The sequence below is a fragment of the Astatotilapia calliptera genome, chromosome 15 (genome assembly GCF_900246225.1).
Source record: "Astatotilapia calliptera chromosome 15, fAstCal1.2, whole genome shotgun sequence".
Lineage (NCBI taxonomy): Eukaryota > Metazoa > Chordata > Actinopteri > Cichliformes > Cichlidae > Astatotilapia > Astatotilapia calliptera.
Window position 1 is genome coordinate 14,801,845 of NC_039316.1, and position 27,470 is coordinate 14,829,314.

The window sequence follows — 27,470 nt, forward strand, 5'->3', positions numbered from 1 at the left end:
TTTTCACTCACAGCTCAGAACCTCTTGTTTCTTCTGATTTGAAGGCACCATGAACAACACAGCAAACCTGACCTCTCATCAAGATTTGTGGCGCAATGTGACGATTGGAAACACCACCTGGGTTTACCGTCCTGCTGTGAACTCTGCTCTTAATGATGCCATTTCAGCAGTGGTTATAATCATAATCATCATCAACATGGTTTCACTTGGATGCACCATGGAGGTGTCTAAGATCAAGGTGACCAAGATCAGCAGTGAATTCAAATGTATATGTGGTTTGTGTATATGCAAAAAAGCATTGTGACAAAGCTTGAAAAAATTGCTAAAAGCTGTGGAAAGTCATTACGCCAGCTGAAATCAGTAAATAGAAAGCAATCCTGCCGCTTAATGCAAACTAATTTCAGCAGTTTCAGTCCCAAGCCTATAAAAAGGTGTCTCATTACCAAGGTGTCACACAAGAAACATCAGATGAAGGGTAAAACCAACAAGATTTCTCAAGACCTTCGCAGCCTTATTGTTCCAAAACATAGTGATGGCATTAGTTACAGATAAATGTCTAAACTAGCGAAGGTTCCAGTGTAGCACTATTGGGGCCATAATTTGGAAGTGGAAAGAACACAATTTCACCATAAAATGGACATGACCAGGTGCTACCAGACAGACGAGAGAAAAGAAACATCAGAAGAGTTCAAGTCCAAGAGTCAAGGACAGAAAGACCTGGAATCAGCAGGTACGATTGTTTCAAAGAAAACAATACGTAATGCATTAAAACGCCATAGTCTGTAAGCATGCTCATGAAGCAAGACTCCATTGCTGATGAGAAAGCATTTTGAAACATGTTCAACGTTTGCTGAACAAAATTTAGACACATCTGTGAAATACCGGGGGAATATAATTTGGTCAGACCAAAACAGAACTCTTTGGATGCCGTAATGCACACCATGTTTGGAGGTCAAAAGGCACTGCACATTACCCTAAAATCACCATACCGACAGTGAAGTTTGAAGGTGGGAACATCATGGAGTGGGGGTATTTTTCAGCATATGGCATTGGCATGCTTCATATAATTGAAGGAAGGATGAATGGAAAAATGTACCGGGACATTGTTGATGAAAATCTGCTGTCATCTACCAGGATGATGACGATAAAACAAGGGTGGACGTCCCAAACACAGATCCAAGGAAACTCTGTTAGTTATGGATATGCCTGGTTTAAATTTCTTTGTGTGGATTGGATGGGTTGTTAGTGACATCTGCCTTTGAAATGATGTCAGTACCACCTTTAGAAATATATTCACTTAGCAAATTGGTAAAGTGTTCAATACTTATTCAATACTGCCTTTGAAATGGCAAGGTGTCACCTGAGTGAGCCGGAATAGGTGGCAAGAGTGAGGCAAGACTATACTTCTCTGCTCCGACTGCTGCCCCATGACCTGAACCTGGATAAGCATCAGGAAATGGAAGGAAGTAAGGAAGGAAGGAAGGACTGATTATTTTTACTCAAACTGGAATAAAATCTTCAAATATTTACAGATACAGGATTTTGGAATAATACTTATTGCTATGAATACAGAAAACTGAAAGTTTACCTTTTTGAATTGAAATGAACTTTTTAACATTTTGAAGTGTGTTTATATATCCAGTGATATTATTTCTGATCAGTTTTCTACCTTCTTCTGTTTCCAGTATCACCTCATGAAACCTAAGGGGGTGGCTATTGCAGTTGTGTCCCAGTATGTGATCATGCCTCTTACAGCCTTTTGCTTGGCTAAGGTTGGTATTATGTTAAATAAGATTAGAAATAATACTTCATATAAAGTTAGTTCCCCACAAAATCTTTGAAGAGATTCATAATAAAAATAAGAAAACTATACAAACTGACTTAACCAGAAAGAAGATTAATATTAAAATAAATCAATTTAAAAAAAAAAAAAAAAGCATTTTCTTTTTCCATGCTGTCGGCATACTTCACAAGAGCTCTCATTTTGGGTAATAAAGATCTTTATGATATAAAGGGGCCTGATTATTCATGATTTTTTTATGTGAGGAAAATCATTTTAAATTCAATTCTGAATTTAACAGGGAACCAATGAAGAGAAGCTAATATGAGGGAAATCTGATTTCTCTTTCCAGTGTCATTTAGTACTCTCGTTCTTCACCCTATAATACATAGTGGCCCAATATAATTGAATTTGTGTTGCTGTACCAGAATATAACTGACACCAGATCAGCACTTGTATCACTGTTAAACCTTGTTACTGGCACCCTGTAAGAGGTTATTGTGATTTTGTGTTACAGGGGTTCCAGTTGAGTGATATAACAGCTGTGAGTGTTCTGGTCTGTGGCTGCTGTCCTGGAGGACAGTTCTCCAACACATTGACTCTGGCACTAAAGGGGGACATCAACCTCAGGTACACATGAGAAGTTATATTCTTGTAATACATTTATATAAAAAATGTAATTTGAGGTGATCATAACCCTTGTCTTTCCCTTCAGCATCGTGATGACTTCCTGCTCCATGTTGTTGGCTATGGGTATGATGCCTCTCCTGCTCTACATCTACTGCAAGGGTTTCCCCAGTGTGCGGAACGCTGTCCCGTATGTTCAAATCATCTTATCGTTGGTCTTGACCCTTGTCCCGTGTGGCATCGGCATCCTCATCAACACCTACAGGCCGCAGTATTCAAAGAGGGTCACAAAGGTTTGTGAAGAGAATGAAGGTCAGACAGATCACTAGAACTGATTAACAGTGTTGATTAATCAGTTGGTGCAGGGATGACAAATAATGACTTTAATAACTGATATTTGTTATATTGTTTAACAAAAAACAAAAGACAACAGAAAACCTCACCTTCAGCACACTCCAGACATCAGTCTTAACACTTTAATGAAGCTTTGCTGTGCTGTGTTTGTAGTGTGTTTGTGTTTGTGTTTACTTCAACAGAAACAGACATTTGCAATTTATGTGCACACAGCATGTGAGCAACATTTAAAAACCCCTTGAAGATCTCCAGACATCATGCTCTTAGGGAGGTGACGGGTGGTCGCAACTTTTCTTACAGTGGGAGAGGGGCAAGGATGAGCTTGGCTGAAGGTATAGAGATATATTGTTAGGTATTTTAGTACCATGGGAGCATTTACTGGATATTGTTTTATAGTGACATCATGCAGGAAAACTCTGTCATTCAATAAGGCCCCTTTGTTTCAGTGTTTTTCTCTTTGACCCAAGAATTGATGTGTGAGAATCACAGGCTGGTACAAGGTTGAAATACCACAGAGATCACTCCCTCAGCTACATTAGTTTCTTAATCTTTTAGACGCCTGTTGAAGGCCAAATGGTTTGTTTCAGATTTCACTAATGTAAGAACTCTTCGTTTTGTGCCTTGAAAATATGTCGCTGAGATAATCACAATTGTAGCTGAACTAATACACTACACAAAGGATGCTTCTTCACCCAAGGGCAGGAAGACGCTCCCTTATCTTGGTCTGTACTGGTTTAAACTGATAATCTGCTGTCTCATGAATTTGTCCCTCTATATAAACTGTTGTACTTGTGAATAAAGTTGAGTCACTTTGGGAAGACAATCTAAAGCAGTCTCTGTTTTCTTGTTCTCCCAAGCTGCTCCCGAGCTGCTCGTACTAACACGCTGAATGGCATGCTTGAATATTACTTGAGAATATATTTGACTGTGTTACAGACTAAGGGACATTCTCTGCTGATAGGTGAAGGTACATTCTCTGCTGATAGACGTCCACGCCTCGGAGGAAGCCGATCCACGGAGTAGGCCCTGGAAACAGTTTCCTTCAATTTTGGTGTCAGAAGTGGGATCCTGACGAAGGTAGGCACTTGTCTTTTTATTTTATAAGACTGTGTTATGCCTTTCTCAGTGATCCACATAGAAACGGGATACGCTGACGAGGCCTTCTTCAGTGGCCCACATAGTAACAAGTGGGATACACTGAGGAGCCTTATTTAGTGGCCCACATAGAAACACAGGAAGTTGCCTGTTGTTTTGTAAATAAAAGCAGAAAGGACACAGGAAGTTGCCTGCTGTCATAAACTAAGAAGTTGCTCACCAGCAGAAAGGACACAGGAAGTTGCCTGGGGTCATAAAACGAGAAGTTGCTCGTTAAAAAGTGAGAAGTTGCTCACTAAAAACATAAAATTGCTAGCAAAAAATCAAGTAACCTCAGGTGTGCCACAGCAAAAATAGATACTAACTTAAATCCTTCAAAGCGTCTAAACCCCTCTGGAAATCACTGACCATGGGTCAGAATAATTCAAAGACCTTAGACGGGTCCGATAAAAACTCAAAATTAACTGTAAAACCGAAAAAAATAAAATATAAAATCACAAATAGCGGCTCAGTACGACTCCCACTTCCGGTTACGTTTAACCCACGCTCGCGAATCAATGAAGACTTCCATGATTACGTATCCAGAACATGCGGAAGTGCTTACGTGACTGATTTCGTCTCGAACTTAAGAACTATAACTTTAATGCATCCTAATGTATTTCCGGAGCCCTATCCCGAACGATTATCGCCAGAAAACAGGTCAGTAGAAATGTTAAATACTATTTGTGATAAGAAAAGTAGGCTGATTAAAAAGTCCTGTAAAAAATATATGATAGAATGTCGTGATGTGACCAATCGCATGCTACCACTATGGAAAAAAGGACCCGAGCCAGACGTAAATGCTTTAAATCAAGCCAGTGCATGCTCTAGTAAATCCACTGCAGAAAAAACTAGCCTTATATGCCCATCCGTTCAACCTACGGCTCCGCCGCCTTATGATGAAAAAACAGAATTAATAGCTGCTGCGGCGGCTGCACGTCATCAGCGCGTATATCCTGATTTAACAGCAGAATCCCAAAAGAGTGAGGAAGGCACTGAAATGACACCTAAATTAGAAGAAGATGACTGGTTTAACTTAGATCAAAGACAGGAACGAGAATACACTGAACGAGAAAGAGAGTTACAGGAACATAAAAAGCAAACAAAACAGTTAATGGCAGAGTGTGAGGAAATCATGAAAGACCCTTTAACTGAACGTACGGAAGCCGAACTGCAGGAAGCCGTTTCTGTCATAGATAATCATGTTCAGCGCCACACTAGAGTAGCGAATGGTTTAACTGTGCCAAAAACAATAACTAACACCAGAAATTTAATAAGGAACTACTTAAAGCAGAAAAAAGAGGAAAAAACTCAAGAGGGCCCCCACAAAAACACCCGTTATAAAGAAAAGCAGGGATCACAATTTAATAACGTCAGCACCTCCCTCCCGTTCATGATAATAGGGGACATGTGTTGCATTCAACCCCCTAAAATTTCAGAGTTAGCAGCAACCATTAAAGAACTTCCCGATCCTCTACAAAATCCTACAGCCTTTGTTTCTGCATTACAGAGAAGTACCAGATACCACCACTTGGGTGGGCCTGACTATAGATATATATTATGTCAACGAATCCCAGGTGTGACTGAATCTCAGCTTATTGAAGAAGTAGAGGAACTAGACCCTAAAAACGACCAAGCAGCCAACACCACCTCGTTTTTGTGGATAAACGATGACAAAATCACAGCCTTTTTTCAAAATCTAAAGAGATTTCTGCTCACAATGTCTAGAGATAAAATTGATTTAAATGCAGTAACCATGTGTAAGCAAAAGCCAGATGAATCCATTCTAGTGTTTATGAAACGTTTCACACACTGCTGGACTAATGAGGCATGCATGCCTGAAGGAGGAAATGATCAGATTTTCATAACAACATTCTTAAACAATATTCATCCAGAATGTTCACAACTATTGAAGCTGACTGCCACTGATAATCTCTATGACATGAAAATAAAGAACTTTATCACACTTGTCAAAACAAAAGCTGGTGCAGATCTTTTCCCCAACAGCACGAAGGCTAAAACTGTTAAGATGATGTTGAACTTTGATGTTGAAGGCTCAGAGGAAAGTGAAAAAATGATGTATGCAGGGGCCCCGCCCCCTCAACAAGCGCAGCAGGGAGATTTCAGAAGGAGAGATAGGAGTGGAGACGTATGTTTTTATTGTGGACAAATAGGACACTGGAGAAGGGAATGCAAATCAGCGGCACATAGGTCTCAACCACAAAACACAGGACCAGCTCCTGCCACTAGGCGTAAGCAGAGCTCTTACAGACAAGGTAACTGGCAACGCAGACAGGAATCACATCAAAATAATGGCCCCTTTGCACTTAGGCAGCAACCTTATAATCCACATTTTAATCCCCACCCATATGATAACGAAAGACTGGACCAACCATAGGGAGGCCCAGGTGATGATGAGGGACAGTGTGAAGCACTACACACGATGCTGCATTTGCAATTGTCCCGTAACACAGAAAGCTTGCCCATGTTAGATATAGAGATAGGTGAAAAGACTTATTCCTTTTTAGTTGACAGTGGAGCCACTAAAAGTTCACTGTCTGGAAAATTCTATAGTGGGCCTGTTTCCTCTGTGTGCATCAACACCATGGGAATAAACGGAACTCTAGTGCAATGCCCCAAAACTCATTCTCTAAAAACACGCTGGGGCCCAAAACCAGATGAAATTACATATCATCCATTCATAATTATTCCAAACTCGCCTGTGAATCTATTAGGCAGAGATTTAATGGCAAAAATGAACTTGTGTATTTCATTTAACACAAAGGGTGAAATGTTTGCAGATACTGATAACAGCTATGTTTTCTCTGCCCTATGCACCGACACCATGGAGAAGGAACAGCCTCTGTGTCAGCTGGACGCCTCAGCGGAGAATGAACTCAATATCCATCTGACTGGTATCCCACGTCACACACTGTGCCAAACACGTGTACAGACACCACTACCAGGTAGCCCCATGCCTGGAAGCCACATATTTGTTTCTCTCACACTGTTCAACAACATGATAACTGCTCACACCAGTGAAGGCCAAACAGTGGTTTTGTCACATAACTCAGACATAGGCTATGACATCACTGCACCATGTCGACACACAGATCTAACCTACCCCATACACTGTACTATCTCTGCTGTCACATTGCCAGCTGAATATCAAAACATGACATTATGGTCAAGAGGTGAGAATGATGTAGGATTTATTGACTGTACACCTTATCATGCTCAGCTGAAAAACAACAAGCCGGTATATGTCAAGCAATATCCCATTTCCGCTGAAAAAGCCGCAGCCTTAGACATCATCATAGGAGATTTATTGACAGCTGGAGTAATAAAGCCCACAGTATCTCCATATAACACTCCTGTCAATCCTGTGCCAAAGCCTAACAAACCTGGCGTATGGCGTTTCACACAAGACTTAAGGCAAGTTAATGCAGTCATCATGCCTCTGCCACCTCTGGTTCCAGATGTTCCCAGCATACTGACATCTATTCCAGCAACAGCTGCACATTTTACTGTGGTGGATTTGTGCTCCGCCTTTTTCTCAGTACCTGTGCATAAAGACACACAGCCGATATTTGCTTTTACACATAGAGATAAGCAGTACACATGGACTCGCTTACCCCAAGGCATGGTAGACAGCCCTGCGGCTTTCTCAATGGTGGTACGTGCTACCCTAGACGGCTTCACTCCTCCAGAGGGCTGTACTCTGATCCAGTATGTAGATGATCTCCTCCTCTGTGCTGAAAGTGAAAAACTATGTCAAACTGCCACACACATGCTACTCCAGCACCTTCAACAGACTGGCCACAAAGCATCAGCAAAGAAAATGCAGTACTGTCAGACTTCTGTTCAATATTTGGGATTTACACTGTCTCACGGACAACGTCAAAGCTGTGACCTCTGTCCCTAAGCCCACTACACAGAAAGAAATGCTGTCTTTCCTAGGCATGGTGAACTATTGCAGACAGTGGATACCAGACTGTTCTTTTCATGACCACATTCTGCGTGAATGCTGCAAAAAAGACAAGCCTCCTCGAATACTGTGGTCCACAGAAATGACTGCCTCTTTCAATGCATTACAGGGAGCGCTGACCTCCGCCCCTTGTTTGGGTCTGCCTGACTACCACTTACCGTTCCACCTGTACGTCACAGAGAACGGCACGACCTGTGCAGGTGTATTGGCCCAAGAGCATGGCTGTGGCTACCGTCCAGTAGCCTTCTACTCAAAGGTGCTGCCAGCAGTAGTTCAGGGGATGCCGGCCTGCCTGAGAGCAGTAGCAGCTTGCTCTATCATGATAAGGGACTGCGAGAAGCTCACACTCTCACATGACACTATTCTACACACCAATCACCAGGTCACGACCATTCTAGCAAACATAACTACACAACACATGACCGCAAAACGTCACTCAGGTTATGAAGCTACACTGACTTCAACAGCAAATCTCACTATAAAAGCAAGCAGCACACCCAATTCGCCAGCACACTTACTCATTCGTATGCTGTGTTCCTCTGACCGACAGGATGGTTCAGACGACCCTGACGTTCATGATTGTATGACACGTATACAGGAATCCACAGCACCACGCCCAGACTTAGAGCAGACACCAATCCCAGACTCAGTCATTGTTTATGTGGACGGGTCCTGTTCAAAACCAAATGACAACTTATTTCTTTGTGGCTATTCGGTGGTGACATTGCCTGACATCATACTAGAGGCTCACTCATTACCATTTCACTCAGCACAAAAAGCAGAGCTCATGGCTTTAATACGCGCCTGTGAGTTACATGTGGATAAGCGGGTAACAGTTTACACTGATAGCCGTTATGCATTCGGTGTGGTGCATGACTTTGGCACATTGTGGAGACAAAGAGGATTTAGATCTGCTGATGGAAAATCGATCGCTAATTCTGACCTTGTTCAAAGACTTTTGCAGGCTATACAGCTGCCATCGGCAATTGCAGTTGTTAAAACGAAGGGGCACAGCACGGCTGACACAGACGAAGCAGTGGGAAATGCTCTTGCAGACGTAACCGCGAAAGCAGCTGCTGCCTCACAGCAACCACCCAGAAGGGAAGTATTATCTTTGCCTTTACAGCTGCCACTTGTCACGCTCCCAGACTATTTAGAAACAAATGTTGACCTAAAATTCATACAAGAGCAAGCCTCTGCCTTAGATTACACTTACTGGGAAAGTAATGATTGTACCTTAGATAACAGAGACGGCTTATACAAAAACCTTGAGGGTTTGATTGCCCTCCCATCTTCACTACTGCCAATCCTTGTCCGCCATTTTCACGGTGTGAGTCATGTCGGACAAAGAGGGGTAATAGGAGCAATAAAATCAAGATTTGTAATCGAGAAAACATCACACGCAGTAAAACGCATATTAGCAACCTGTCTAACATGTGCACGAACTAATGTAGGAAAACCAAAAGCAAAACATCAGCATTTACCACAACCAGATTTCCCATTTCATACATTACAGATTGATTTTACACACATGCCAGCACAAGGAAGCATCAAGTACTTACTGGTAATAGTGGACCAATTTAGTAAATGGGTAGAAGCTTATCCAACCTCAAAAGAAACTGCAGAAGTAGTCTGTCAAAAGTTGTGCAATGAAATAATACCCAGATTTGGAATACCTCACCAAATTAACAGTGATAGAGGACCTTCATTCACATCAGAAGTAATTCAAAAGTGTGCTAAAACTCTAGCAATAGACTGGAAATACCATGTGCCATACCATCCTCAGAGTTCAGGAGTTGTAGAAAGAATGAATAGGACCATAAAAAACCGCCTGACTAAAGCAATGATAGAAACAGGAATGACCTGGATCAAACTACTTCCTCAAGTCCTCTGTGAGATTAGAATGACTCCATCCGCAGCAACCAAATTATCTCCATTTGAAATAATCATGGGAAGACCGTTTCCAACACCATGGTCAGCCTCCAGAGGGGCACCGCTATTGGAAGGGGACATAGACACTGCATTGTCTGACTATGTTCATAACCTGGTAGAAACACTGAATAATAACTATCAGAAAGTTTGTCTCTCTCAGCCTCTCCCTTCCACAGATCCAACCCATCCGTGGAAACCAGGAGATGCGGTATTGGTAAAGTCGCTAAAACCAAGGGCACTCGGGGAGGCCGCGTGTTCCAGCCCCCAGACTGTACTTGCAGTGACGAGAACCAGCATCCTAACAGACGGACAACCTCAGTGGATTCATGCCAGCAGGGTTAAGACCAGCCCCACCAAACCACCTAAGGCGTCTGATCAAGTAGATGACGTCTCCGGCGAGCCAGCGCCCGGATCCAATCCACCTACACACACACAATCACTGATTAACACACAATGCCTGAAAGAGCCAAGACTCAGAAAGCCCTTTGATCCCCCACCTGAACAACAACAAGGTACTCGAACATCCAGCAGGAACAGAAAGCCTAGAGTACCACACAATGTCTAACCTGATAAAGATAGACTCGTTTCATCCTGATAATGGAGAAAATGAAATGCCCATTGTCATCACACGACGCTTATACGGTGTCTCTCGAACCTGGGACCAGGCCAGGAGACGACTAAAGAACTGTCTTTTTTATATATTTAGGTTATTAATCATATCTACTGCATTAATCTTAGGATTTTTATTTACTATTTCGTATTGTAAAGTGCAACCCTGTTCACATTTCTGCAAGCCACATTCTCAATGATAACCCGTATAGCTACTAGTACAGCTACTTCAATGTATTTGCAATTAGCACAAATTGATCCTGAGGATGTGCCAGATGTTACCAATGATGTTCCTGATGTGTATATTGAACATTAGGTTGTGAACTATTACATTTTATGATTTGCTTTTTATATTATGTTATTACATTTGTGATTTTTCCTTTCTATTTGAGTTATTATTTTTTTTTAAAAATAATAATAAAAAAAGAGTGGAACTGTTAGGTATTTTAGTACCATGGGAGCATTTACTGGATATTGTTTTATAGTGACATCATGCAGGAAAACTCTGTCATTCAATAAGGCCCCTTTGTTTCAGTGTTTTTCTCTTTGACCCAAGAATTGATGTGTGAGAATCACAGGCTGGTACAAGGTTGAAATACCACAGAGATCACTCCCTCAGCTACATTAGTTTCTTAATCTTTTAGACGCCTGTTGAAGGCCAAATGGTTTGTTTCAGATTTCACTAATGTAAGAACTCTTCGTTTTGTGCCTTGAAAATATGTCGCTGAGATAATCACAATTGTAGCTGAACTAATACACTACACAAAGGATGCTTCTTCACCCAAGGGCAGGAAGACGCTCCCTTATCTTGGTCTGTACTGGTTTAAACTGATAATCTGCTGTCTCATGAATTTGTCCCTCTATATAAACTGTTGTACTTGTGAATAAAGTTGAGTCACTTTGGGAAGACAATCTAAAGCAGTCTCTGTTTTCTTGTTCTCCCAAGCTGCTCCCGAGCTGCTCGTACTAACACGCTGAATGGCATGCTTGAATATTACTTGAGAATATATTTGACTGTGTTACAGACTAAGGGACATTCTCTGCTGATAGGTGAAGGTACATTCTCTGCTGATAGACGTCCACGCCTCGGAGGAAACCGATCCACGGAGTAGGCCCTGGAAACAGTTTCCTTCATATATGATGTTCTGTTCAATGTTCTTTGTGTAAGAGTGTCTGTGATAGGGTATATAAGATGTAAGGGCGGTGGCCACAATTCAGAGATGATCCTAGTGTTTTGGCTGGGATGTTTCTCTCCATATTGCAATATGTTATTAAACTATTTCAAAACGCTCACCTGGTTTGTTGCAGGTCATTGTTAAAATTTCCATAACAATTTGGCGTTGTCGAGCAGGGTTCCTCATGTTACAGGTATAGCCCTTTAATGAAGGCTGTGGAAGGATGTGTGGGACTGCTCCTGGAGGTGTGTGTCTGAGTGAGGGAGAGAGGAAAACAAGGGGATCACGAGTATCTACGGAAGAAACAGAAAGTAAAGGCATTAAAAAATATAACAACTCCCACAGCAGCCCGAGGTGTGTGCGATGCTCGTTCTGAGTAAATTGTTGGAGCCCACTGTACACGGTGTTTACGCCTTGGAAGAAAATAAAGTTCCGGTGAAGCAGTTTTCCTATGCCTCCTTCTGTCTCTTCAATAGCAAAGTTGACCTGTGCAGTAAGCTTGTTACCGACTACGAGCCAGTCACGGAACCCGAAGTAACAGCCAGAGGTCTTCTTACTACGGTTTGGGGCCACGGACCTGGTGAGGCAACACTAGGGGCTCTTTTCCAGGATTAAACTCTGCAAAGTGCCAAGAGAGAAGGGGAGCAAACTTTATTTTTTCTCAGACAGCAGAGAGAATGGGGGCGCCGGGCGATGCTGAAGGGGACGACAAGGTAATACACTTCAATAACATTAGCAACCCATTTTTGTCAGAATGCCCATGAAGTGGCAAAGTTAATATGGACCGTGCTAATGACAGAAACAATAAGATCTGTAGTGGCAACCCCTTCATCACAGGCATGGAACTAACGTCAATGGCAAGCGTAGCAGCAGCCAATATGACAGGATTTGAAGCTGCATGGCATCTCACCCCGCCACTTTCAACTCACACCAACCCTTTCTTAACCCCAGTAGCAAAGCAGAATGCAGTGTGTAGCGAGTTTAAGCAGTTTCAGTACTCAGATTGTGAAGGCCCTGGAAATATTACATCTACACCACTTACAGTGGGACAGCATGGCACACATGATCACCTTTCTTGGATTATTACATCTCCCTCATGCAGCCAGCCATTCACCACCATGAACTGTACCTGCAATGTCCCTATAAAACCACAGTTTACTGAGAGCAGCCCCGGTTTCACACACGTTGCCCATTGCGGACTGGCAGGCCTGCTGAGGTACTATGGTGATGTCTTCTCCACTGGCCCAAATGACCTTGGTCGCATCAGTGTCGTCCAGCATGACATCTTGACCACACCAGGTTCACCAGTTAAACACTCGCCATGCAGGATGGCAACAAATAGTGGCCAACCAGCAAGTACAGCAGAGCCTAGAGGCTGGGTCAGCTCAGCCTAGCAATAGCAGCTGGGCTGTTCCAATTGTGATGGTGAAAAAGAAAGATCAGAGTCCCCAACTGTGTGTGGTCTATAGACCACTAAATGAGCGAACTCTTAAAGACGCTTGACCCCCGCCACACATCCAGGATACCCTTGACACGCTTTCTACTGCCAAGTACTTCAGTACACTAGACCTGACATCAGGATACTGGCAGGTAGAGATGGGCTCCAGAGCCTGAAAAGATAAGATACCTTTACGGGTACAAAAAGCAGCTGCATTTTGTACCCGTAAGGGATTGTTCTAGTGGAATGTGATGCCTTTTAGGCTATGCAATGCACCGGCCACATTCCAAAGGCTTATGGACAGAGTCCTGGCTGGGCTGCAATGGGAGACGTGTTTAATGTACCTTGATGACATCATTGTCCTGGGTCAGGTTAGCACCCAGATCCTGGATCGGCTCGAGCAAGCGTTCATCATATTGCGTGGAGCCAACCTAAAACTGAAGCCATCTAAATGCTGCCTGTTCCGGGAGCAGGTTGCCTATCTGGGCCAAATCATCTCTGCTGGAGGTATTTCCACAGATTCCCAGAAAATTCAACAAGTGATGGAATGGCCTGCACAGCGGACCGTCACAGCGGCAGTACAGCAGCCCCTGTCCTGGGTTACCCTCTGGACCAGGGTGACTTGTTCCTCGACACTGATGCCAAAGATTGTTGGATCGGAGCAATCCTTTTCCAAGTGCAAGGGGGCGAAGAGCAGACCCTGACTTATTGGAGCAGGTGGCTGTCAGCTACCGAACAAAACTACTGCACGACCAGGCGAGAGGTTCTAGCAGTTGTGGCATTCACTTCCCACTTCAGACAGTATCTGCTGGGTAGGCCATTCACTGTCCAGACTGACCATAGCAGCCTTTGCTAGCCTTAGAGATAGGGCGAGAAGTTCAGCCATCAGGGAGGGGCTCAGAGTAGAGCAGCAACTCTTCCACATCGAAAGGCACCAGTTGAGGTGGTTTGGGCATCTGAGAAGGATGCCTCCTGGGTGCGGTGTTCCAGGCATGTCCCACCGGGAGGAGATTATATCTCTCAGCTGGACAAGCTGGAAAGTGGCTGGGGAGAGGGAGGTCTGGGCTTTCCAGCGGCTGCTGCCCCCGCAACCTGGTCCCGGAGAAGTGGAAGAAGATGAATGGATGGGATGGACCAGCAACATACAAGATATTTGTCACAATTTTGTATATAAATAAAAAACAAACAAAAGCTGATATATATGTATATATGACATTTTGCAGAGAATGTCACAATTTATTAATAAAAACACAGTAAATAGTGGTGACAAAATTGGGCTTGAAGGCCTTGAAGGCCTGATTTACTCCTTGAATCATACATTTAATTTATCTCTGAGACAAATAAAAAAAGAAGAAACAGACAAAAATGAGAGGTTTGGGGGTAAGTACATGGACTCGAACACCACCAACAACAAGCCGCTCTGGTCTTTCGGGAGCTTTCAATTGATCGTGATTTCCACTCATGACTTCACATATAATATCCAAGTACAGCACACACACAAACCACTCCAGCTGTACAGATACCAAACACAATATGTAGATTACTTGTGGTCGGAACAACATATATGTTCTGAGATGAAAATATTACTTCTAAATAGAGGAGACATTATTTAAAAACTAAAATAAAGTGTCTTGTAGTGCTATAGTATTATAATATTCTATTTTATTTTAGTTTTATTTGGAGGAGGATGGTCTCCTCTGTAGGTGCTGAAGTCAGCTGTGCACTAGATGGCACCTGTGGACAACCAGAGGCCTCCATGTGTCATTTGAATCATATAAAAGGAGTGGCAACACAAAAGGAGTTTATTTTATGACAAAGAGACGAGAGCAGAGCAAAGGAAGAATCTGACCTAAAAGGTAAACCAAGCATTGAATACACCTGTAAACATATCTGTCAACTGTTTATTTCTTGAAAATCATCGTGAGTTTTTTCATTTTTTCTGCTTTCTGCAGAATAGCTATTAGGTTTAGGTGTGCAATTCTCACCTGCAGCAAACTCCAGAAGTCAGTCTTGACTTTTTTATGAAGCATTGGTGGGCTGTAGTGTTTTTTCATACAGCACAAAATGAATAGAAAACACACATGTGCAATCTTGTGAAAGCAATTTGTGTGCACACAGCATGTGGACAAAGGAGTGCGCAATTTGAAACAATTAAATGCTGCGTGTTGTTTCTCAGTAGTGCACAGGTTAACCAGATTGAAGTAGCTTCCAGTGAGGAATATGCATTGTTTAGTTAATTACTTAATTAGTTAGTTAAACATGTTGTACCCAAGTGTTAAAAGTCAAGAAAAGATTCAGTGTATTTGCACCGTATGTATGTATGTTAGAAATGGAGAAGAAAGTGAACTTTTAAATCACTTGAATTAAATTCCTGCAGGACATGTTCTGTTTCTAGCTTAAATTAACTCTGCGCCATTCCTAAAATTACTTTTACTGAAACATCAGCTTGTTCCGCATGATCATCTTGACTTCTTTTCTTGAACATTTTCACACAGCCAACCTTACATAATCTATCATGTCTTCACATTGGGAAGCAAAATCTGAGTTTACAGCACCATATATGTCTTGAAAGACGTTCCAAAAGAACTTGGAGGCATTTCATATTTTGACAGTTTGCAGCACATGTAACTGTGATTTTCAAAGCTGGCAAAGTTCTTGTAGTGCAATTAATTTTAAGTGGTGTCTAAATTCTGGGTAGTCTCAAGGATAGGAGACAAACTATACTGTAAGTAATTTTAAGTATTGCATAATGTCTTGTTAATTTTGTGGAAAATCCCTCCATCTTACAGTTGTTGTTTCAACTTGTAAATGCGTTATCATTTTAGAGATGTGGGCTGTATAATGGAGCAGAGTAACATTGCTGGTTTCTTACAGGAAAGGAGACCCTCCTTTGTGAACAGTGATTGTAAAAAAAACAAACAAATTAAATTAGACTTGGCTCCATCATTATAAGGTCATAAGCCTGCAAATTTTGTTGGTATTAAGTTTTTCTTAAACTTTGGTAAGGGAAAACAGTCCTCAATCTCATGCACATCAGTGTAGTGAGTATTAAATACAGATGTAAAAAAAATGATGTAAAAGGTCAAATTATGCATTTCATAATATGACCAACACCCTGGAAAATACAACATATTTTCAGAGTAAGATAGGAAAATATTGTTTGGTTTTCTGCAAAATTACCATGAAATTAGAGAATACTTCAAATTACTTATGCACGACTTAAGTTTACTTACAGTATTATTATTTCCTTGTTCATGTAAAAACATAAACCCTTTATTCTGGTCTGCCTACGTTTAAGTATTTAAGTGCAATTACATTATAATTTTAAATGTAACACATTGGAATTTCATTTAATTACAGGAATTCCCCCCTTAGTTGTGAGTCGTATTACAAAGTGCTTTCCTTACAACCTCCAGTTATCAACCTTGTTTATTAACACAGGCTTTCTGCTTCAGTCAACACAGGTCCCGAGGAAAAGGTAGAAGACCAATGCTGAGATATGTTTTAAGTATTCCAGAGTGTACTGTTACAGTTGTTGTTTCATTCCCAAAGTGTCAGCTGTTAAACTTTAAACTCCATCAATTTGAGCACAAAGTTCTTAGAAGGCATTCAGGTGTGACACTCTTGCGCACAGAGATTTTAAAGCGGCTTTATTTCTTTTATTATTGGACAAATTAAAGTGAAATCATTCTCTGTATTGAATAGTCTTTACTACAGTGCTGTAACATATGACAGCTTTAACAGAACATTAAACCAAGCATAACAAACAAAAGTACATATACATGAATTTTCTGCATTTATTTTAGCAATTTATTGGCTTCTTTAGTTCTATTACTTAAGTACAGCTCAAACTGCATCTGAAAATTATCTTACCACAGCTCAGAATCTGTATCATAAGGATACCTCAATAAGACAGAGTGTGAACTTCCTGCTAGAGAAGTTTTCTTCACAAAGTTTAAGGACAAAACAGAATGTAAACAAACAAAGATGCTGGTATTCTGTTTAACTCTTACTCTGCTCTCTTTCCTCCTTCATCTCCACTTTTGTTTTTTCACTCACAGCTCAGAACCTCATGTTTGTTCTGATTTGAAGGCACCATGAACAACACAGCAAACCTGACACCTCATCAAGATTTGTGGCGCAATGTGACGGTTGCAAACACCACCTCATTTTACCGTCCTGCTGTGGACCCAGTGATTGGCAATGTCATTACAGTAATGTTTACAATCATAATCATCATCACCATGGTTTCACTTGGATGCACCATGGAGGTGTCTAAGATCAAGGTGACCAAGATCAGCAGTGAATGCGAATGTATGTGTGGTTTGTCTACATGCAGAAAAGCATTGTGACAAAGCTTGAAAAAATTACACGTAAGCAGGGTTTTCGATGATGTCCTTATGCCTGACAACACATTCCAGTTCCTGCAAGGAATTGCTGAGCATGTTGAAATATAATGGATAAAATACGTAATGAACATCACAATTTTTTCTAAGTAAATATAGTTGATGTGAAATTCTCACCAGATGTTGGTAGCAAACCATTTGATCATGAGAAATGACGCAGGGAAAAAAGTAGCTAACTGAAATCAGTAAATAGAAAGCAATCCTGCCGCTTAATGCAAATCTATTTCACCTGGTTTAGTCCCAAATGATTGCCTATAAAAAGGTGTCTCATTACCACACAAGAAGCATCAGATGAAGGGTAAAACCAACAAGATTTCTCAAGACCTTCGCAGCCTTATTGTTGCAAATCATAGTGATGGCATTAGTTACAGATAAATGTCTAAACTACTGAAGATTGCAGTGTAGCACTGTTGGGGCCATAATTTGGAAGTGGAAAGAACATAATTTCACCATAAACTGCACATGACCAGGTGCTACCAGACAGACGAGTGAGAAGAACCATCAGAGGAGGCACAAGTGTTTCAAAGAAAACAAGTAAAAACGCTCAACTGCCATGGTTTGTATGCACACCATACATACCTCAGCACACAAGACTCCATTACTGAAGAGTAAGCATGTTAAAGCATGTTTAAAGCTTGCTAAAAAGCATTTAGACATGCATGTGAAATATTGGGGGAATGTAGTCTGGTCAGGTGAGACCAAAACCATGTTTGAGGTCAAAAGGCACTGCACATTACCCCAAAATCAGCATACCGACAGTGAGGTTTGAAGGTGGGAACATCATGGAGTGAGATTGTTTTTCAGCATATGATACTAGCAATCTTCGTATAATTGAAGATGAATGGGAAAATGTACCGAGACATTCTTGATAACAATCTGCTGCCATCTACCAGGATGATGAACAATGAAGGGTGGACGTTTCAGCAAGACAGTGATCCTAAACACAGATCGAAGGAAACTGAGTTTCTTTCTCTGAAACTAGACTGGCCCAACAAGTCACCTGGTTTGAATCCAACTGAAAATCTGTGGTAAGAGCTGGAGCTCAGAGTTCATAGAACCTTTTATGTGGAAGAATGGCCAAAATCACACCTGACCAATCCACACGACTAGTTTCTCCGTACAGAAGCTGTCATCACCAACAAAGACTTCTGTACGAAATATTAATAATTTTTCCCTGTGTCATTTCTCATTACTATACATAACTTAATTAATGGACATCTATGGTTTGATTTCTTTGCATGTGTGGATTGGATGGGTTGTTAGCATCTGATGAGAATTTCATGTCAGTAGCACCTTTAGAAATATATTTACTTAGAAATGCTTATTTTACCTGTTGTAGATAATTTCTCCAGTGATTTCTAGGTGGGCATGCCTAGAAAACCTACAAAGGGAGGCATACTAATCACAAATCCAGTGTCTCAAAATATTATACCATCACCTAAGAGCAGTCATTAAATTATTTACAACTTCTGGAACAGTTCTTGATTTATACACTCTGCTTGGGTCTTCCATTAATTAGTGCATCGTGGCACTCCTGAGGTGCTATGATGATTTGATAATGGACCTTAGCTCACCTGTAATTTTGCTTTGTTTTTTTTTTTCTCTTCCTCTTGACGATACCCCATAGATTCTATGTAGGATTCACCCAAGAGAGTTGGATGACCAGCCAAGCAAAGTAGCCTAATAAAATGGTCATCATAAAAATTATCAGTTTTATTTCTGTGTGCAGGTAATAAGTCCTGTTAGAAAAAGAACTCTACATCTCCATAAAGATTGTCAACAGATGGAAGCTCAAAGTCCTCTAAAGTCTCCTGGTAGTCAGCTGAATTTGGATTTTCAATTCAATTTTATTTTATAGTGCCAAATCACAACAACTGTTGCCTCAGGGCACTTTATATTGTAAAGTAAAGACCATAAAGTTATACCGTTTACAATTGATAAAGTCGATTTGATTCTGTTTTTGTTCAGACAAACCCTGTATCAAGTATACCCTTATACTCGATACAGGGGTCCACTCTACCCTACCCAGGGCAGGGTTACTGGGGTCGTACCCTGGAGGCAATCCTCTCACAGCTCCGAAGTTATTCCTTTAATTGGTAAGGTGCTGAATACCATCCACACCTGTTTGCCTTTGTTGCTGTCTAGGTGTTCTTCGGTCTTTCTCTTGTAGTCTAACTTGGCCTCACGGATACCTCTCTCTTCAGGTTGACACATTCTGTGCTAAGCATAAAAGTGAAGCTGTAAATTTACTAGTTAATCTTTGTTTAACCCTCACTTATGGTCACAAGCTATGGGTAATGACTCAAAAAGAATGAGGTCAAGGATACAAATGGGTGATTGAGTTTTCCTTTAGTGACAGGGTAAGGCGCTCAGCCAATCAAAAGGGACTTGGAGTAGCAGCGCTGGTCCCACACATCGAAAGGAGCTAGTTGTGATGTTTTGGGTATCTGACAAGGATGCCTCATGGATGCTTTCTAGGTGAGGTATTTAGGGCATGTTCGTTTTGGGATGAGGGTCTGTGGCAGACCCAGGACTCAGTGGAGAGATTATATCTCTCAGCTGCCTTTGTAATGGCTCAGTGTCCCCCAAATGAGCAGGAAGAGGTGGCCAGGGTGAGGCTAGACTATGCTTCTTTGCTCCGACTGCTGCCCCATGACCTGAACCTGGATAAGCAGCAGAAAAGAAGTGGATGGTTGGATGGAACAAAGAATTCATGGTTTGAGTAATTTACTCAAACTGGAATAAAATATAGAAATATTTTGAGATACTGGATTTCTGAACATTATCTATTGTAATAAATACAGAATATATGAAAGTTTACCCTTTTCAATTAAAATGCACTTTTTTATAGTAATCTTAGTTTTTAAAAAATATATATATTTCATTTGGCCTTTTTCTGCTTTATTGGATAGACTCAGTGAAGAAGGGACAGGAAAGTGGGGGCAGAGAGAGAAGGGGAAGACATGCCGCCGTGTTCATGTTAATATAAACACAGTGGCATGATACATGTTTGGTAAATTTATGATCAATTTTGCTAACTTCTTCTGTTTACAGAATTACATCATGAAACCTAAGGGGTTGGCTATTGCAGCTATGGCCCAGTATGGGATCATGCCTCTTACAGCCTTTTGCTTAGTTAAGGTTGGTATTTATGTAAAGTTAAATAAGATTACTAACATGCAGTATAAATAATACACATTTGTCTTTACAAAGTTACAAATTTACAAATACAGACAGTGATTTATGATTTGTGTTCCCCACAAAAATCTTTTTACAGGGATTCATAATAAAAAATGTGAAAATTACACTGAGTTAACCAAAAAGAAGAACCAAAAACAGATTTTTTTATGTGAGGAAAATGAGTGGAACAGACTCAGGTGCAGTCCAGATGAATTTAGAATAAAAGTCACAAGTTTATTAACAATCACACCAAGTGAAACTATTTACAGTGCATGGGACTGAGATTTTGAGGGATCCAGGGATGGAAGGGAAACGGGTTCAAAAAACACAGACTCTCCAGTTTCACAATCCTCTTCAGCACTCACGCTCACTTTCACTCCACACCTCACTGCCAGACTCAGGGGAACAGATCAAGAAATAGGGATGGGTCCAGGGATTTATATACAAGTAAACGTAGTTAGAACAGACTAGAAATTCACATGGGAAACAGAGGTTAACGGAGCTGTACTGCCAAGTGTTACTCAACTCAGCTCAGGCAAACTGGCAATCAGGCAGATTCATGGCAGGTGGGCACGTGAGAGGAGACGGTATGGTTTCCAGGAGGTCCAGAGGGAGGAAAATCCAAGCGAGCCACGACAGTCAGGAAGGCAGGGCAAGGAGCGTGGTGAGTGTGAACCCCATGGTTTGTAGACTGACTGATGTAGTAGAACCGAACAGGACAAGCGCTGAAGAGTCACACGGCAGGAGATTAATCTGATAGAACTGAGAACAGTAAGGCAATGTTAAACCTGGGACAGACGAGCATGAACTTGATCACAAGGAGTCAGAGTTACCACAACAGTAGCTGGACAAACTGGTGGAGAGTGGTAGGCAGTGCTGGTTTAAGAACCCTACTTACTGATTGCCATTGAAACGAGGAGCAGGTGAGGTGCTGGAAACTCCACCCCAGAGGACGGAAATCTGGAACTCCTCTAACAAAGAGGAACACCTCCCAGACACTCCCAAGGCACATGACAAAAGTTGCCCAGTATAATTGAATTTGTGTTGATGTACCAGTATATAATTGACACCAGACATTGTATTTTAGACTATTAGACATTGTTACTGTTATTTACAGCATCCTGCAAGAGGTTATTGGAATTTTGTGTTACAGGGGTTCCAGTTGAGTGATATAACAGGTGTGGTTGTTCTGGTATGTGGCTGCTGTCCTGGAGGAATTTTCTCCAACTCCATGGCTCTGGCTATACAGGGGGACATGAACCTCAGGTACACATGGGAAATTATGTAGTTGTAATACATTTATAATGAGCAAAAAGATGCTAAAAGTGTCATTTGAAGTGATTAATGCTCAGGCAGAAAACTTTACAACAGTTATACCACTCGATTGTGTTTGCGAACTTTCTCACACTGTGTCTGCCTGTCGAGTTTTCAAATATAACACCAAGACAAGCACAATTCAGACAGTTCAGTTAGATTTTGGCATATCTCTATCTGATGTCCAGCATGTCAGTGGAATATTCCAGGAAGCAGGAATATCTCTAGTAAATTGTTTGAACATCAGGTTGACAAGGACATTTAGCGTTGTGCAGTTATGAGAAGGGTTAATGGGGTCAGTAAAATACGAGGAATATGGAAATCATGAAGTCTGTGAGAATCAGATGTCATTTTTAATTCAGAAAGGCTAGTTTCCATAGCTCAGAGTAAAGCAACGTATTTGTCTCATCCTTGTCTTCTCCAGCATCGTGATGACTTCCTGCTCTACAGTGTTGGCTCTGGGTATGATGCCTCTCCTGCTCTACATCTACTGCCAGGGTTTCCCCAGCGTGCAGAACGCTGTCCCTTATGGTGAAATTATGTTATCGTTGGTCTTGATCCTTGTCCCGTGTAGCATCGGCATCATCATCAAGACCTACAGGCCACAGTACTCGAAGAAGTTCACGAAGGTTTGTGCATACTGACAGGAGAATGAAGGTCAGACAGATCACTAAAACTGATTAACAGTGTTGATTATTCAGTTGGTACAGGAATGGCAAATAAAGACTTCAATGACTCATATTTTAAATATTTGTTTAACAAAAAAAACCCAAACAAAACGGAAAACCTGTAGATTACATCATCCTACAAATTCTAGAATTTGCTGATTTTTTTTTCTTAACTTGACACACAGAGAAACTGAATAACTTTGTCTTCAGACAAGTCTAAACATCTTTCTCTAAACTCAAATAATTCCTAATGATACCTAACGGCAGTCAGAGAGCTGTTGCCTAGCCTGTAGAGTTCTGTGCGTCACTTTGATATGCTTCCGCAGACCATCACTGACCCACCATACTAAAAAATATTACAGGCAGCATACTGTTTGCCATGGCTTCTCCAGACCCTCCACACTGTCAGGGACAGGGTCCACTAGAGGACGTCTGGCCCTCAGGCCACCCTTATGAAAGAGACATTCACAGAATTTTTTAGGGCTCTGACAGTGCTCATCCTGTTCCTTTTTGCACAAAGGAGTTACCTGTCCTGTTGGTGGGTTAAGAACCTTCTAAGGCCCTGTCCAGCTCTCCTTGACAGGGCCTATTAACTGGTTGCATACCACAGGCCTCCAAACACTTGACCCAGCTGTCTTATCAAGTTATAGGCCACTGTCGAACCTTCCTTTTCTTTCAAAACTTCTTCAAAGAGCAGTTGTAAAACAGCTATTTTCTTATCTGTAGAAAAAAAATGTTTATTAGAAGAGTTCAGTCAGGTTTCAGAGCTCATTACAGTACTGAAAATCCATTAATGAAGGTAACAAATGACCTTCTTATGGCCTCTGACAGTGGACTCACTTTTGTGCTTGTCCTGCTGGACCGCAGTGCAGGGTTCTGTCCTACGACCAGTTGTGTTTACATTATACAGACAATAACATTAAAGACATAGCATTCATTTTCACTGGACAGATAACACCCAACTTTATCTAGACCTGGATGACCTGTCATTTTCTGCTTCTAAATTCAGATAAAACTGAGTTTATTGTTCTGGGCACTAAAAATCTTAGAAATCAAGTCAAGTCAAATTTGCTTTATTGTCATTCCAACCATGTGCAGTGGTACAGTAAAGAGTGAAATGAGACAACGTTTCTCCAAGACCATGGTGTTACATATGACATATAACAGACAATCAACACAGGACTACATAGAACCTGACAGTACCTGACAGTGACTGTACCTGACAGAACAGTACGATACAGACACAACAGTGCAAAAGAAATGTGAAAAAGACTGAGTATTGTGCAAAAAGTAACGTGGTGTATGAAGGTGTGCGTGTGTGTGAGAGAGAGATTCTGCCTATAAGTGCTCGGTAGTGATGTGTATGAAGGTGTGCATGTGTGTGTGTCAGTCCAGTCACTAACTGTTTAGGAGTCTGACAGCTTGGGGGAAGTTACTGTTTCGCAGTCTGGCAGTGAGGGCTTGAATGCTCCAGTACCTCTTGCCAGAAGGCAGCAAGATGAAGAGTGTAGTGAGGGGTGTGTGACGTCCTCCAAAATGCTGGTGGCTTTACAGGTGCAGTGAGTGCGATAAGTGTCCATGATGGGCTTCAACGATCTTCTCAGCTGTTATGGTGTCTAACAACATCAGCTTAATATCACCTCTATCACCTTAGTAGAGCACTTCACTCTCAGACTGCAGGTTTATTTGTGGTTCCTAAGGTATTTAAAAGTAAAATGGGAGACAGAGCCTGCAGTTTTCAGGCCTCTCTTCTGTGGAACGAGCATCCAGTTTGGATTCAGGAGATAGACACTATCCCTACTTTTAAGATTAGACTTAAAACTTTCCTTTTTGCTAAAGCATATAGTTAGGGCTGGATCAGGTGACCCTGAATCCTCCCTTAGTTATGCTTCAATAGGTCTAAGCTGCTGAGGCTTCCCCTGATGCAATGAGTTTCTTCTTCACTCACCTTTTAAACTCATTATGTGTTTATACACCAGTCTGCATTTAATAATTACTCTCTGGCTCTCTTCCACAGTGTGTCTTTGTCCTGTTTTCCTCCTCTCACACACAGCTGGACACGGCAGATGGCCGTCCCTCTCTGAGCCTGGTTTTGCCAGAGGTTTCTTCCTTTTAAATAGGCATTTTTACTTCATCTATCACCAAAGTGATTGGTCATAGGGGGTCATATCATTGTTGGGGTTTTCTCTGTATTATTGTAGGGTTTTACCTTACAATATAAAGTGTCTTGAAGCAACTGTTGTTGTGATTTGGAGCTATAAATAAGCTGAGTTAAGTTGAGTTGAATTAAATTTAAATCAATCAGAAATGATGAGGAGGGTAAAATCTCAACGGCCTCCACCTGTGAAACTATTCTGGTTTTGAACATTGTCTTGTTTTTGCATCTCTGGCACACCTGTTGTTGATTTCATCAACATCCAAGCCACTAAAACTGATTAACAACCCCCTCTCTACTTAACTGACCAGATCAATATCCCAGAAGTGTAATTTAATTGATCCTATACTCAAATTCTTTTGAGCAACACAAAAGAAGAAGAGAAGTCAAACACTGATTTATGTCCTGTCTTGTTGTTCTTAGGTAGGCATGATTATAATGCTGATTATACTTGTGGGGACCTTGAGCTTAATTGCTATTGGAAGCGGACATATCATCCTGACTATGATGTCTCCTTCGCTCTTGGCCATCGCTGGTCTCATGCCTTTGATGGGCTACTGCTTTGGATACGTGTTCTCTTCAATCTTCAGACTCATCCACAGGTAGGTTATTTGTTTAATTCAATCATCAATGGATATATATATATATATATATATATATATATATATATATATATATATATATATACACACACACACACACACATATATCCTTCCATATGCCTTCAGGGAGCGGAGAACCGTTTCCATGGAAACAGGCTGTCAGAATGTCCCGCTGTGCACCACCATATTGAAGGTAGCTTTCCCTGACGAAGTGGTGGGTCCTCTGTATCTATTCCCAACAGTCTACTTGGTGTCTCAGTTGTTGGAGGCGGCGATGATCATCATGCTGTTTAGGTGCTACCAAAGGTTCAAGAGAAAAGAGAAAGGTAAGAGTGACAGCAGGATTCAGATGTTACATTTTAACACAGGCCTTTTATCACGCAAGATAAACAAAAAACAAAAAACAAGTATCTACAGATGTATGGCTGGTCGTTATTTCACAAAAATTCAACTGTGACTTGATCAAGTGTGGGTGTGGATGTTGTGGACATCTGAAGTGGGCAATGCTAGAACAAAGTTTGGGTTAATTCACTGAACTACATCCAGGTTGCAGCACCTCAGATTGGAGTGTTTGCATTACTCCAGTTGCTAAATTTAAAATATTTTAAATTAAACAATTTTTTAATTTTGTGTTTGAAGAAACAGTACTTTTTACACTACACAAAGTATAGAGCAAAACAATAAATAATACAGATATATTCTCCCCAAAGTACTTTATTGTACCTTTATGGGCTTGTAAAAGGGGCGATGCCTTCTAAGGTACTCCTGTTGTACCCTTTCATGTTGTAGGTTATGGAGAACCACTATTGACAATATTATACTCTCATGTACTGGTACCCAAACTGACCTTTTAAAAAGGTGCTACATTAGATATAGTGTAATTTATTCTATATAATTTCATTATTAATAATGTATTTGCTTTGATTGTTAGTCATTTGAGTGGTCTCATTGATCACCGAAAGCATTATGTGCCTCATATCTGCCTCTACAAGAACAAAAGCCCTACTATGTGGCAACAGTGCTAACCACTGCACCACTCTGACCTGAGACGAACACACAATAAATGCACACTTGAGCCTCAGTTACAGGTATGAGACAGTTAAATGCAAATTTATGGCATTCTGCATTTAAGCATTAGTAATTATTATTAACATCTGGCACTCTCAATAGTTTAAATTCAGTTCAATTTGATTTCAATCCAATTTGATTTATATAGAGCCAAATCATAACAGTAGATGCCTCAAGGCACTTAGTATATTATATATAATATAAATGTATTAAGGTATTACATTCTAGGTTTTTATAATAATACAGAGAAACCCCCAACAATCAAACCACCCTCCTATGAGCAACACTTGGCCACAGTGGGAAGGAAAAACTCTAGTTTAATAGGAGGAAACCTTCAGCAGGCTTAGGGAGCGGCAGCTATCTGCCACGATTGGTTGGGTTGGAAACTAGGAAAACCTAGTTTACCTAGTTATTCTAGACACAGGAACTTGAACACATAGTACATTACTAAACACACAGTCTGTGGTTGAAGCAGCAGAAAAAAAGAGGCAGAGAAAATGAGCAATTCCACCATCAGGTGTGGATGAGCGAAAACAATACACGAAATTATGACCTGAGTCGTAACAAAAGGCAAGCACCAATGAGCCCACAAAAAGGTTTCTGGCTAAGAGTCTCTGCTGCCTGTTCTTGCTTTCCATTCTACACACAAAAAAATGTCAAAACAGCACCAAAACAAAGCAAAGAATAACTTTGTGATTGTGTTTTGTTTAGACAGATGAATAACCAGACCTTAGGATTTCACATTTAACCACAGGTTGAACAACTTTTGTGCCAAATCTTGGTTTGTGTTAATACATCTGCTTGTCTGACCCACAGAAACTTACCAGGCTGCTGCCACTGGAGAGGATCTGAAAGAGTCTGATGTGTGATGTCAATTACCACTCATATATGTCTCTATTGTAAAGCGCTTTGGGTGCCTTGAAAAGTGCTATATAAATCCAATCCATTATTATTATTATTATTATTATTATTATTAGCGTGAACGGTTTCACCAAAGGGGCTCCAGATGAAGTAACCAAAACTAGCTTACTTACAGCTTA

The 27,470-nt window shown here is 41.1% G+C and overlaps 1 protein-coding gene across 1 annotated transcript; it reads left to right on the top strand.

Annotated features, from left to right (window-relative positions):
• Positions 1-22: 22 nt before the first annotated feature.
• LOC113037534 (sodium/bile acid cotransporter-like) lies at positions 23-27,470 on the top strand. The gene is made up of 7 exons (XM_026194749.1): positions 23-238; positions 1,686-1,772; positions 2,298-2,410; positions 2,496-2,700; positions 25,184-25,362; positions 25,489-25,688; positions 27,247-27,470. The coding sequence occupies exons 1-7, from the start codon at positions 50-52 to the stop codon at positions 27,297-27,299; spliced, it is 1,026 nt and encodes a 341-aa protein (XP_026050534.1). The 5' UTR covers positions 23-49; the 3' UTR covers positions 27,300-27,470.